The sequence below is a fragment of the Scyliorhinus canicula genome, chromosome 14, assembly GCF_902713615.1.
Source record: "Scyliorhinus canicula chromosome 14, sScyCan1.1, whole genome shotgun sequence".
NCBI classification, from domain to species: domain Eukaryota; kingdom Metazoa; phylum Chordata; class Chondrichthyes; order Carcharhiniformes; family Scyliorhinidae; genus Scyliorhinus; species Scyliorhinus canicula.
Window position 1 is genome coordinate 43,146,240 of NC_052159.1, and position 14,478 is coordinate 43,160,717.

Consider the following 14,478-nt stretch of genomic DNA (forward strand, 5'->3'; position numbering starts at 1 on the left):
CGCAGCGGCTATTTTGGCATGATTCTGATCACAATTCTCCCTGGCTTCCTTCTCACTAATTTCTCCCCACTTCCAAATCAATGTAATTATTCTCTTTTATCTGAACTTCAGAGAATTCCGGCCTAATTTACCCTTCCTGTCATCATAGGACAACCCTTTCACCCAGGGGCCAATTTAGCTTTACTGTCTTTAATTGAAGCATATCCTTCCTTAAAATGGAGACCAAATTAAACAGTTTGTAAGGCAAGGTCTCACTAAAAGCCCAAAAAAGTGTAGCAAATCCTCTTTATTCTTGTACTCCAGTCCCCTTCCAGTAAAGGCCAACATGCTAGTTGCCTTCTTCATTGATTACTGTATCTGCATGCTCACCTTTTATGTTATTTGTATAATACACCGTGGCCTCTTAAGAGCTTACAAGTTTCACACCTTGTCAAAAATATTCCACTTTTCCATTCTTGCGACCAAAATGAATAACCTCACACTTCCCCACATTATACTCCATCTGCCACCTTGTTGCCCACTCACATAATCTGTCTATATCTCTTTGTTGTCTTTTTGCGTCTTCCTCACAGCTTGCATTTCCACCTAGCTTTGTATCATCAGCAAGCGTAGATACATTACTCTGTCACTTGCGCCAGCTCGCGCCGGTCGGCAGAGGCCTTACGCTACCGGTTGGCATGGCGCCAAGCCCTTTGACGCAGGCTCAGCCCCACCGGCGCCGGCCTAGCCCCTGAAGGCGCGGAGGATTCCGCACCTTCCGGGAGGCCCGATGCCGTAGTGGTTCACGCCACTCCTAGGCGCCGGGACCGCCCGCCCCGCCAGGGTAGGGGAGAATCCCGCCCCTTAACACTGTTTCTCTCTCCAGAGATCTGCCAGCACTGTGAAATATTTTTTGGCATTTTCTGTTTTTAATTATAAGCAGCAGGTTTTGGTAATGATTCTGCCATTGCCTGTTAAAACATCCTCTGGATCCATCTTATGTTTCTTTACTTTTTCCATTTGCATCACCTTTTGTTTTGTACCATCAGCCCATTTGTTATTTTACCTCTCTTGTTTTTCACCCTGCCCCCTAACCTTCCCTTTTGTTCTTTCCTTTCTCGACTTTCCTGGCCTCTGCAATCAGGTCCCATTTTAGATTGGTCTGTTTAATAAGGTCACAAAGAGTCCACACCAAGTAAAATAAAGAAACATAATTTTATTTACACATGATATGTATACTGTCCAGTAGATCTCTACCAGGTTCCTGCTCGGGTCAGTGCCTTACCTGCCAACCTTTTATACAAAGGTTAATAGTGATCCCCTGCCCAGTGGGAGAGCTCATACTCTGCAAGGACCATGGGAAGGATAACCATTTGCACTCCATAGGTCCTGGGCGGGCTATTACATTCCTCCAGCTAAACATAGAACATACAGTGCAGAAGGAGGCCATTCGGCCCATCGAGTCTGCACTGACCCATTAAGCCTTCACTGCCACTCTATCCCCGTAACCCAATAACCCCTCCTAACCTTTTCTTTTGGTCACTAAGGGCAATTTAGCATGGCCAATCCACCTAACCCGCACATCTTTGGACTGTGGGAGGAAACTGGAGCACCCGGAGGAAACCCACGCAGACACGGGGAGAACGTGCAGACTCCGCACAGACGTGGCCCAGCGGGGAATCGAAACTGGGACCCTGACGCTGTGAAGCCACAGTGCTAGCCACTTGTGCTACCGTGCTGCCCTAGTCTGAAGACTCCCTTGATGACCGATGAGGCAGAGAAAGAGGAGCAGGCGGCGGACAGCAGATTTTCTATGGCTCCGACAAATCGTCACGTAGCTGACCTGCCGGATCAGTCGACGTATACCTTTCTGGTGAACGTCGTCAGCAGCAGGACCGCCGTAGTGGACGATCGGCGGGAGGTGGCTAATCGGCGGCCGAGACCTCAGAGGCCTGCAACCCCATTTCAGAGTCGGGAGATACAACGTCTGACATGACCGCATTGAGATTGAACAGAAGCGTCACGGCTGGCTGGTTCGGTAATGGAACCGTAGGATCCAGCACAGGGTTCTTTCGAGGAACCTCACCAGGGAGTAACCTCCGCAAGCGAATGTGATACAAATGCCGTTGCATCAGATGCCCTTGGACCCCAACATGGGAAGAAACTGATCCTGTTTGGCGGTTGACAATCCCACAGAGCCAGCGTGCACCGTCGTTGAAGTTACGACCGAAGACCATGCCGTTAGGTGCAAAATATTGAAGACATCAACATCAAACTGGAGAATTTGCAGATCTTGCAAATCTTTGTTATGGTGCACCTTCGCGGCAATGTCCGGGAGAATCAAACTCAGTCGCATATGAAGCCTACGACCCATTAACACATCAGCAGGGGTCATGTTATTGCATGCAGTATGGTCCTGTATGAGCATAAAAATCTTGCCAGCCTAGTGTCCATCGAGCCCAAAGTCTTCTTCTTTAGTCCCTGTTTAACCGTCTACACAACCCTCTCTGCCAAGCCATTTGATGCCGGATAGTATGGGCAGTGCAGACAAGAAGGGCAAACTCTAGGCCCCGTTATCTGTCACGAGCACCTCAGGGATTCTGTGGAGGAAAAAGAAATGTGCAATTGCTCGACGGTCACTAGGGAAGTGACCGCTGCCATCTTGCGGACCTCCAGCCACTTGGAGTGGGCGTCCATGAGGACGAGAAGCATCAAACTCAGAAATGGACCGGCAAAATCGACGTATATGTGAGCCCAAGGGTGCTCAGGCCACTCCCAAGGGTGTAGGGGAGCCTCCGCAGGAGCTTCTGCTGCTCTTATCAGATGGAGCACTGTTGGGCCGTCTTGATATCGGTGTCCAAACCTGACCACCAGATGTAGCATCTCACCAGCATCTTGATTTTGGACATTTCAGAGTGCCCATTGTGAAGGTCCTTCAACATAATTGCCTGGCCCTTCACTGGTGCTTCTTGAGGAGCAAGTGAAGGGGGGCTACAACGGTTGCCAGATTTGGAATAAATCACCCATAATAATTTACTCGTCCAAGACAAGTGCAAAGCTCAGTGACGTCTCGGGAGGGCAGGGGCCATTTTGATGGTGCTCACTTTCTCGGTGACAAGCTGCAAACCGTCTCGGTCCACCAGATTACCCCAAATTTAGTACTTTGTTTGTGTGAAACACGCACTTCGAGCAGTGCAGGCGGACCACATACTCTGAAAAACGTTCCAAAATCGCCTCAAAGGGGAGAATTCAATGGAAACATTTCCACCTGTATTTGTGGCGGGTTTTTCAGGGTGTCTTTAAACGAGTTGCCCACTGCCTCCGATGACACTTAGGGAGCAATCAAATGGCCACAGTGCACCCAAAAAGCAGCTCGTCGTGGTGCAGCTTGGTTGATAAAATCCGGGAGACCCGCTCCCGGATCTACCTGGCTTGTCAAGCCTCGCGAGATCCAACACGATCTTGCCTGACGTTGCAATGTAAATCCTGCCCATTGTGGGTGAGATCATTTTTTGGCAAATCTGCATACTAGAGGGAGACAGTTAGTCTGGGTAGATTTCAAGGGGTGTCACGGTGACATAGTGGTTAGCACTGCTGCCTCATGGTGCCGAGGACCCTGGTTCGATCCCGGCCCTGGGTCACTGTCTGTGTGGAGTTTTCACATTCTCTCCGTGTCTGCGTGGGTCATATCCCTACAACACAAAGATGTGCAGGTTAGGTGAATTGGCCACAATAAATTGCCCCTTAATTGGAAATTTTTTTAAAAAGTAAAAAAAAATAATGTGCAGGTTCCAGAGGTACCTGAGGCTTTGCGATTCATCCCCTTTGCCTTGGAGACCTGGGCGAGCACTGTTGAGCACTGGTCCTCACAAATGGGGACCGGACGGAACAGCACTTGAGGGTCTAGCCGGGGATCGGAGGCCTCCAGCTGCAACGCGCTCTGTATGAGACTTTGTTCCCATTTAATTGAATCAAGCCGTTCATCACTTTTCTTGGCCCTGGGGAGTTTCTCACCGGTTTAGCCCACACTTATTTCAGCACTGGGAGCTGAACTCCGAGATTAGGGCCAGGTTTCTCCCCTACTCGGCGGGGCGGGGGGTCCCGGCGGGACAGAGTGGCGTGAATCACTCTGGCGTCAGGCCTCCCCAAAGGTGCGGAATTTTGTTTAGGGGCTATGCCCGCGCCGGAGTGGCTCCCGCTCCGCCGACCGGCACGAACAGCCTTCGCTGGCCGGCGGAAGTCTGCGCATGTGCCGGTGCGTCAGCGGCTGCTGACGTCATACCGGCGCATGCGCAGCAGAGGGGATTCTCTTCTTTCCCCGCCATGGTGAAGGCCATGGCGGGGCGGAAGAAAAAGAGTGCCCCCACGGCACAGGCCCGCCCGCCGATCATGGGCCCCGATCGCAGGCCAGGCCACCTTGGGGGCACCCTCCGGGGCCAGATTGCCTCGCGCCCCCCCCCCCCCCAAGACCCCGGCGCCCGTCCGTGCCGCCAATCCCGCTGGCACCAGACGTGCTTTGATTCCCGCCGGCGGGAATAGCCTGTCAGTGGCGGGACTTCGGCCCATTGCGGGCTGGAGAATCGCCGTGGGGGGCCCGCCGACCGGCGCGCGCGATTCCTGCCCCTGCCAATTCCCAGGTGGCGGAGAATTCGGGCCACGGCGGGGGCGGGATTGACTCCGGAGAATTCCGCCCCAGGTCGCTGTTTTGAAAGTGTGCCCCAACCTCTAAGTGAACTTCTGGGCCCCCCACACTCCCCAACCATGGGCAATGTCACCCCCCTCACACACATGGGTACAACCCCACACCCCCTAAAATGAGGACACCCCACTATGGGGTCCCCCCTCTTTAGACCCCACTCAGCCCCCTTACAAAACCCCCCTCAAGACCCCCACCCGTCATCGTCCCTACCTCCGAGAGGCCCCTATTTATTTGCCTTGCACAGCCCCACCCATCAATTCTCTGACACCCGGGCACGCTTGCACTGCCACCTTGTCAATCTGGCAGTGCCACCTGGGAACCTTGGTAGGGCCAGGGTGGCAGTGTCAAGGTGCCAGCTGGGGAGAAGCCCAGGGGGTCACTATCGTCAATCACGTTGAGGAAGTATGTGTTGCGGTTGGTAGTGGGGAGGGGACCTTTGAAGTCCATGCTGAGGCATTCAAAGGGACGGGAAGCCTTTATCAGATGCGCTTTTACGGGGCGGTAGAAGTGCGGCTTGCACTCCGCGCATATGTGGCAGTTCCTAGTGACTGTCCTGACCTCCGCGATGGAGTAGGGCAGGTTGCGGGTCTTTACAAAATGAAAGAAGCGGGTGACCCCCGGGTGGCAGAGGTCCACGTGGAGGGCCACTGTGCATTGTCAAACATGAAAGCCACCGACCGTTGGTCTGTGAGGAGGGTGAACCTCCTGCCGGCCAGATAGTGCCTCCAGTGTCGCACAGCTTCTACTATGGCCTGTGCTTCCTTCTCGACCGAGGAGTGGCGGATTTCGGAAGCGTGGAGGGTACGGGAGAAGGCGGCCACGGGTCTGCCCACTTGGTTCAGGGTGGCCGCCAGAGCTACGTCGGACGCGTCGCTCTCGACCTGGAAGGGGAGGGACTCATCGATAGCGCGCATCGTCGCCTTTGAGATATCCGCTTTGATGCGGCTGAAGGCCTGGCGGGCCTCCGTCAACAGGGGAACGTGGCTGTTTGGATGAGGGGACGGGTTTTGTCGGCGTAGTTGGGGACCCACTGGGCATAATGAGAAAAAACCGAGGTTGCGTTTCAGGGTCTTGGGGCAGTGGGAGCTCCATAAGGGGGGCCATGCATTCCGGGTCAGGGCCTATCACTCCATTTCGCACTACATAGCCGAGGATGGCTAGACGGTCGGTGCTAAACACGCATTTGTCCTTGTTGCAAGTCAAATTCAGGAGTTTTACGGTTTGGAGGAATTTGCGGAGATTGGTGTCGTGGTCCTGCCTGTCGTGGTCGCAGATGGTGACATTATCGAGATATGGGAAAGTTGCCCATAAATCGTGTTGGTCGACCATTCTGTCCATCTCTCTTTGGAAGAGACCCCGTTTGTGCCATCAATGGGAACCCTTAAAAAGTGGTAGAGCCGCCCGTCCGCTTTGAACGCAGTGTACTTGCGATCGCTCGCGCGGATGGGGAGCTGGTGGTAGGCGAACTCGAGGTCCACCGTGGAGAAGACCTTGTGCTGTGTGATCCTGTTGACCAGGTCGGATATACGGGAGAGAGGGTACGCATCCAGCTGCGTAAACCTGTTGATGGTCTGACTGTAGTCTATGACCATCCTATTCTTCTCCCCGGTCTTTACCACCAGAACTTATACGAAACTCTCCGTGCTCCCGGAGTCCAGTAGGCAGGTCGTTTCGTGCCCGTTGAGCAGGACCTTCATTGTTGCCGTAGAGAGGGTGCTGGGTCGAGACTGATCCAGAGTGACTGAAGCGAGTCGTGGCAGATAGTCGGAGTTGTCATCGGGCGGTGCGTAGTCACCCGCAGGGTCCTGGGAGCTGATCCAAGATGGCGGTGCCCATTGGTCGGGTGGACAAAAAGGTGGCGCCCGTCTCCCCGCACGTGGTGCCGGAAGCACAAAATGGCGGCGCCCGGTGGTTGCACGTGGCATTGGGGGATGGGGGCAGCGAGGTTCGCGGGCCGCACCGGGCCCTTGGAGAGAGAGAAGAGGGAGTCCCGTGGTCGTGCCAGGGACCGCAGCGACCGCCTTGGCCTGGCAGATGGACAAAAAGTGGCCTTTCTTCCCGCAGCCCTTGCAGGTTGCCGATCGGGCTGGGCAACGTTGTCGGGGGTGTTTCACCTGGCTGCAAAAATAACAGCGGGGCTCCACGGGGTGTCCTGTGGCGTAGGCCTGGGGGGGAATCAGAGTCTATGGGGGAGGGAGAGGCTGGATTCCACGCTGCCCAGGGGGCTGCCGCACGGTTGGGGGCGAATGAGCGGGCGTTTCTGTTCGCGACATCTATGGAGGTAGCGAGGGACCGTGCCTCCGTGAGGCTCAAGGTTTCCCTTTCTAATCGTCTCTGGCAGATCTGTGGGGACTGCATGCCTGCAACAAAGCATCTCGGATGAGGAGTTCAGTGTGTTCACTAGCCGACACTTGTGGGCAGCCGCAGTTCCTCCCCAGTACGAGGGGGATACGGTAAAAATGGTCCAACGACTCACCAGGGATCTGCTGCCTCGTGACCAGTAAGTGCCGAGCATAAACTTGATTTACCGGCCGGATAAAGTGTCCTTTGAGCAGGTCTATGGCCGCGTCGTAGTCAGTCGTGTCCTCGATGAACGTGTAGATGGCGGTGCCAACGCACAAGTGGAGGATGTGTAACTTCTGCTCCCTCGTCAGTACATTTTCCGCCGTACTGAGGTAGCTGTTGAAACAAGCCAGCCAGTGCTTGAATGTGGCTGTTGCATTCGCTGCGTGGGGGCCGAGTCGTAGACACTCCGGCTTGATGCGGAGCTCCATCCTTTAAAATCTTGTAGATTAAATTGATGCGCAATCAATAACCACAGAAACGAAGAAGTAGTCCGAATCGAAGGCTTTAATCTACAAGAAGTGTGCCCAGCAGCTTCTGGCTGCTGGGAAACACGGGTTCTTATACTCCGCCTCGTGGGAGGAGCTACCTTCATCTTAACAAATAAGAAAGCAACACTTGGGCCAATGGGCAGCGAGGCTTCTCCACCAATAGCAGCTCACACTCCCAGGTATCAGACTACCTCTCGTCATACTACCACACATTGCATTTGCCTTCTTAACTGCCGACTGAACCTGCACATTAACCTTAAGAGAATCGTGAATAAGGACTCCCAAGTCCCTTTGTGCTTCTGCTTTCCGAAGCATTTCCCCATTTAGAAAATAGTCTATGCCTAGATTCCTCATTCCAAAGTGCATAACCTCACACTTTTCCACATTGTATTTCATTTGACACTTCATTGCCCACTCTCCTAGCTCGTCCAAGTCCTTCTGCAGCCCCCTTGCTTCCTCAATACTACCTGTCCCTCTATAGATCTTTGTATCATCTGCAAACTTAGCAACAGTGCCTTCTATACCTTCTTCCAGATCATTAATGTATATTGTGAAAAGTTGTGGTCCCAGCACAGACCCCTGAAACACACCACTAGTCACTGGCTGCCATCCTGAAAAAGACCCCTTTATCCCCACTCTTTGCTTTCTGCCAGTCAGCCATAGTCTCCACAGAAAATAAAAACTAAGGCATGATGGAAACAAGATAGAATTGAACTCACAACTGGTCCAGACCGGTGTACTTGATGAAAACATCAGCAGGCAGGTTTTTGATTTTATCGCGCTTCAAAGATCTATTATAGAGAAAAGTACTTTTAATATTTAAAGTGAAATTAGTGTGGTGTAAAATTTCTATCACAGTGTCAGCCATGCAAATGTCTGGCAGGTTGGTTCAAAAATGATATATTAACAATAGCATGTGTATGAAGAATACACATAGAAAATATTTTACATATGGCATTCGTCCAAATAATCAAGCAATCAAATAAGACATTTCAGAACAATCACAAGTGTGCGATGCCTAGATTCTACCTGCTACTTAGGCCATTGAGGGTTGCACATTTAGGAAGTGAGACCCCGCAGGCCTTGAGGATTGGTCCTTTGGTCATGTGGTGACTTTGCCAAGCTGGGACAGACACATTAGGGACTGGATTTTCAAAGACTGATTGGGCTGAGCTGGCAGAAAAATCACTGTGGGCAAATGGCATACCGATATCCTCCAGCCTGCCAGCCATTTTCAAAATGACGAGTCTGAGGCATAATAGCGGTTGGCCCACAAGTTACAGGTAGTCTATTAAGAAACTTAATAAGGCCCCTTCCTTGAATCAACTGGCCCGCTTTGGTCGAAACACCATCTCACACTCCTTCCCCACCAACTTAAAATTTCAGCAATTGTATAAGGGTTGAGAGGACACCTCCATTTTGAATCGCCCTCTCTCTCTTCCTGAACAAATTGCAGCTCTCTCAGTTCGGGGGGGCCTGTCTCTGGTCCCTGTCTCTGGCTAAAGCTGTCTGCCAATCAGATAAGTAATTACCTCTTGAGGGTGGACGTCCCACCCACACCTTCTTGAGGATACCTGTAGCAGGGAGACTTTGTTTAACATGGGTTGGTTTGTGACCGACAGTTCTACTGGGGGAATCAAGTGGGGAAAAAAAAAATCAACATTTGGCTTCCTCATTTAAGGAGGGACATACTGCATTGGAGGCAGTACAGTGAAATTTCACTAAATTGGTCTCTGGGATGAGAGGACTATCCGATGATGAGAGACTGAGTAAATTAGGCCTAAATTCTCTGGAATTTAGAAGAAGAACGAGTGGGAATCCAGTGTCCTGCATAATCCCTCGAAACTTTCTGGAATTATCCCTGTGGAAACCATGTGTGGGATTTTCCAATTGTGTCAACCCCATGAGCGTACATTCCCGCCTGAGGTCAAGGGTCCTTTAAATGGTCTTCCAATTTTTCCGTTGCCCCCCCCTCTACCATTCCCACAGTGGGTGGGACCAGAAAATATACCCACTAGTCTGTATAACCTGGCTTACTGTAATGCTGTAATGATTTGGCACACTTCATATCAGATATTTTAGATGTTCTATGTTTACTGTTGTTAGTGATTTTGGTTATATAAACCTGTGTAATTGTACAGTCTTGTCAGAAGTTGGCGTATGTAATAGCTTTCTAAGGCTCGATTTGCTATTTGACATTGAGATCCTGACATCGGGACCAGATATGAGTTCCGACCTCCACTGTGTCAAAAAAAGTCACTCAACACCATTTCTTTGGATTGGCCAATTAAGGGTCAGAGTCATGCTGGTTGTGCAACTAGTGGTGGTAGGTCAGCTTCCAATGGTGGTGGAACTAACACCAGTGGTGGGCAATTAAATGATCGTAATTAGGCACCATGATTATGAGGATGTGACATCCAGAGCGAGGTAGGTTTGAAGATTTGGACAGGGTAGGTTCTGGGAGCCAAGAGAGGAGGACAAGGGGGGTGCAACCATGTGTTTTGGTGGCTGGACAGTAAGTGACCAGAGGTTACATCTTGGCAGGGGTTGGGGGTGAACGGTGACATAGTGGTTAGCACTGTGGCTTCACAACATCAGGGTCCCAGGTACGAAGCCCCGCTGGGTCAGTGTCTGTGCGGAGTCTGCACGTTCTCCCCGTGTGTGCGTGGGTTTCCTCCAGGAACTCCGGTTTGCTCCCACAATCCAAAGTCGTGCAAGTTAGGTGGATTGGCCATGCTAAATTGCCCTTAGTGTCCAAAAAGGTTAGGAAGGGTTATTGGGTTAAGGGGATAGGGCGGAAGTGAGGATTTAGGTGTGTTGATGCAGACTCAATGGGCCGAATTGCCTCCTTCTGCACTGTATGTTCTGTGTTCTATGTTCCATGTAAGAGAAAGTCTTTGAACCAGAAGACAAAACAAGTAGAGGGCAACGAGCACAATACATGGTGACAGCCCGAAACACCCACCATTGTTTTAAAAGTAACTAAGGGTCAGTGAACTTGGTCACACACTAATTGACACAAATATTACGTCCCCCACCATAACACAGTTGGCTTGCGTAGGCTAGTGGGAATGGGAAAGTCATTATTTTAACTCAACTGGTTAAAGATGGAAAAGAAGTGAGTTTACATTCTTCACGGGTGCCCGAGTGCATCACTATGAGTGATTTGAAGATTGTCGCTATTTCGCTTTTCAACGTCCGCCCGTTCTGTGATTCGCACCCTACGGCCTGGGCGGGCGTCTTCTGGGGTGATTGAGCATGGATAGGCCTGGCTGCTGCTGTGTGTGGGGGGGGGGGGTCCAGAGAAAAGGCCAAGGTGCTGCGGTGTTCCGGCATCTCCTCTGCGGGAGTCACCGGCACGGGCCCCAACACCTCCTCGGGGTGCCGATGGCCACTGGGCTACTCCATGGGACGGTGTGCAAGAGGAGCTATCTCCTGAGATTCCCCTGCCATCTGGCGCTGCCAGTCCTGGAGGCCCGCTCTGGTCTGACCAGGATCCGCACGCTCACGGCCATGGAGCACAGGGAGTGGACCATCTCCATCTGGGACTGCACCACATCACCCAGAAGGTGATGCCACAATTAATGGGCTTGTGTCAAATCAGCCAGTGACTGAGCCACCTCCCTCTGTGTCTGTGCCACGTCGGCCAGCACCTGGGAAATGTCACCGACATCCTCAGCCATGGCCCGCTATGACTGGGCCATGCTCAGGAGCACCACTGTGATGTCCACGTGGCTCTTGCACATGGCCGCCTGTGAGGCGGAAGCCCTGTCCTGGGCCTTCGCCAGCACCTACACAGATTGCCCCAGGCCTTGGCCATGCTGATCCATAGCTGGCCTTGTGGCACGTATTGTCAGCACTACCTCCCGCTGCTGCACTCGATTGTTTTCTTCCAACTGCATCTGCAGGTGCTGGATGCTCACCAACAATCCCTCATGTAGTCCCTGGCTCTGTGACTGCATCTCCACAATCGATGGGACTGTCCGTTCCAGAAGCCCAAAACCCATCTGGACAGCAGCTAGTCCCTGGGGTCGGCCTGCCCTCCTACCGTCCGAACTCCATCAATGAAAGCCAGTTACTACCTCCAGCTGCTGTACCGGATCAGCTGTGTGGGGCACATCAGATAGTGTCCACGAGCCTCTTCACTAAAGTGTCCAACCGAGGCGAGTATCTCTGGGATGGTGGAGGGATTTGGAGACAGCTGTGACGGGAAGTCTGTGACACTCTCCGACTCGAGCTTCAGACTCCTGAGTCTTGGTCGGAGGTGCCCCATCACCAGCAGCTCCTGCAAGTCATAAGACAAGATGTGAGATTAGACTGTGACCTGAGGGAGGGGTTGAGCGTGTGGAGGGGGTGGTGAGGGCGGGGTTGGTGTAGTGTGAGGGGGTGGTGTAGGGTGAGGGTGGTGAAGGTGGGGTTGGTGTGGGATGAGGGGGTGGTGTGTGAGATGAGGGTGGTGCTGGGCTGAAGGTGGTGTGTGGGTGGTGTTGGTAGGGGTTGACATACGTGTCATGGGGAACTGCAATTAAGCAAAGTCTCACTTCCTCGCCGGCGGCCAAACTCCACCTCGGCGACCTCCCTTTCCTCCGGGCTGCCGACGATGTCCAAGGCTCTCTGCTCTGCCACAGTGAGGGGCCGCAGGTTCGACGATCCCCCTCCAGTCTTCTTCCACTCCCGTCGGTTGTGCGTGGCCTTCTCCTGGGTGGTGGGGGGGGGGGGGGGACAGAGACAACAGTGTTAGAAAGCCCAATGCATGCAGCCCAGGATGTGGATAGCTGGCGGCCTCAGGGTCAGGGCACCCGGCCACAGTGGCCGGTACGGCTGTCGGCATGTGGTGCAGGGTGGGGGTCCACTCACCCTCCGGGTGTGGCAGAAGAGGGTCGCAGGTGTGTGGAAGGCGGATGGTACCGGGGCATAATGCTGCCTACTCACCCTGGTCGCCCTAAGGAGGTCATGCAGGTTTTTTTCGGCACTGCTGGTCGGTCCGATGTTGCCCACGGTGCTGACCTCTGCCACCTGCGCCCAGGCACAGTGAGCGGCAGCGGCTGGCAGCCTCCTTCCCAGGCCAGGATACAGGGTTACCTGTCTCTCCTGCACAGCATCCAATTGTTCTCCAGCTCGGCATCCATGAATCTTGGAGCTGCTCTCCTTGCTGCCATCTTGTTGGCTGGGATGGTGTGTGTGGGAAGTGAAGTGTGTCTATGTGCCTGCAACTTGTCAGCGTCCAGAGTGGCAATCGTGAAACTGGTGAATCCAGCACCGTTTCTCATTGGAATCGATTATACTCCACCTGGCATTGGTGCTAGCCCCTTAACAGCAGCACAATCCAGGTCCAGATGCGGCACCAATTTTGCTGTTGATGAACTCCACTAATTCTGTCCCAGCATCAACACTTAGTCTCAGAAACGGAGAATCCTGCTCTGTATGTTTTCAAGAAGGTGTTGGCTAAGGAATGAAAGGATATAGGGAGACAGCAGGACTTAAATGATCAACCTGGTCATATTGAGTGGTGCAGTTGGCTAGAAAGACTGAATGGCCTACTCTTGCTCCTACTTTCTGTGTTTATATGGTGGGGAGAGGTGTGAGGCAGTGTGGGAGGAGCGCACTACTGGGCTAAGGGGTGCCCTCTAACTCGTTGGTGCCTCAAGAGTGAACAGGAGTCAGCTTGGTTGGAAAGGAGGAAGACCTCGTTGGGAAGAAGCTACCGAAAGCCACTGCCTTCATTTGTGCTGTAAAAGGGAAACACAGAACCCAGTGGCTTCACTTCACAGTCACTGCATCTCAAGAGTTACAAGTAGGAATATAGACTTTGTGAATGCAGACAATAGTGAAGGAGGCCAAGATGCAATATATCTGGTATTTCATCAAAGAAAGCCAGTTACGTGTTCATCAGAATTGGCATTCACAACGGGCCAAATGACATCCTTTCATTGACCATGAGCAACTGACTAATCATTAGTACAGTAGTCATATCAGAGGTTGGAGCAGACAGAAAGTTTGGGTCAGTTACCTCATCCCAAGCAGGGGTCCTAATTTTTGGATGCCATGTTGGTCACCTCAATGTGCGCGCCAGCGTCTCAGAGACAAGGCTGTATCAGCCACCATGCAAGGAGAACCGAAAAAGCTGTTCAGCCTTACATGTCCCAGAGATTCCATAATCAGAGCTTCACTTTCATGACCATTTAACTATTCTTGTCTCCAATATTTCATTTCAGAGAGAAGGCTGAAGGACAAATGGACTAAGGGCTCAATGCTGCCTTTTTCAGAGTCCGAATGCAATGGAGGAGGCAAAGGAGGGAGAAGTGGCGCTGAGGACAACTCCAGCATGAGACCCCAACTGGCAAAAATGGTCAGGGGGAGCCAGAGCATGAGCAGGAGGGGCAGGAGAGGGAGACCCAGGCAATGGAGGTTACTCACCAAACCTAGGGTTTATTGTGGAAGGTTTGAAGTAAACGGGAAAGGAGGAGTCCGAAGAGTTCATAAGAAAGATGTTTATTCAGCATAACAGCAGTATTTACACAGGAGCCGGTTACACATCTCATGGTTCTCACACCTTCCTGTCAGCTGCTACAGAAGCTTACCCGTTATACTAGTGCTGGTCAACTCACAGTCCAATCAGCACCAGGGAACAATCATCTTCAGCCGGATGAGTCCCATGCAGGTTATAAGAAGTTTTTTTTCGCAAATGAATGTGAGGCAGTGCCTGGTATGTCTGCTATTGTCCGGAGATCTGTTGCAATACATACGCTACATTCTTCATGAATACCTGATGTCTCGTAGGGTTGGAGGCTTCCCCGTGCCAGTGACTGAAGGTGAGACTAGTGCTCAATTTAATTGTATCTGAATCTTTCCAGGGATCAACAGGGACCTGTGCAGCATCTTTCAGTCCGCAACAAATTGATGGATAAAGGAGGTCACCAATGTCCTTTACAGGAAGGTCAATCATTATGTCTGGTTTTCTCAGGA

At 52.2% G+C, this 14,478-nt stretch overlaps 1 protein-coding gene across 2 annotated transcripts in view; it reads right to left on the bottom strand.

Moving 5' to 3' along the window:
- LOC119977745 (relaxin receptor 2-like) overlaps positions 1-14,478 on the bottom strand; it is a 185,506-nt gene that overhangs the window by 117,246 nt on the left and 53,782 nt on the right. The window contains exon 5 of one of the 2 annotated variants that reach the window (XM_038818949.1): positions 8,232-8,303. The exons of the other annotated variant lie outside the window; for it this stretch is intronic. Coding sequence (XP_038674877.1) covers positions 8,232-8,303 — 72 coding nt within the window. The remainder of the gene's footprint in view (positions 1-8,231; positions 8,304-14,478) is intronic. 2 annotated transcript variants of the gene reach the window in all.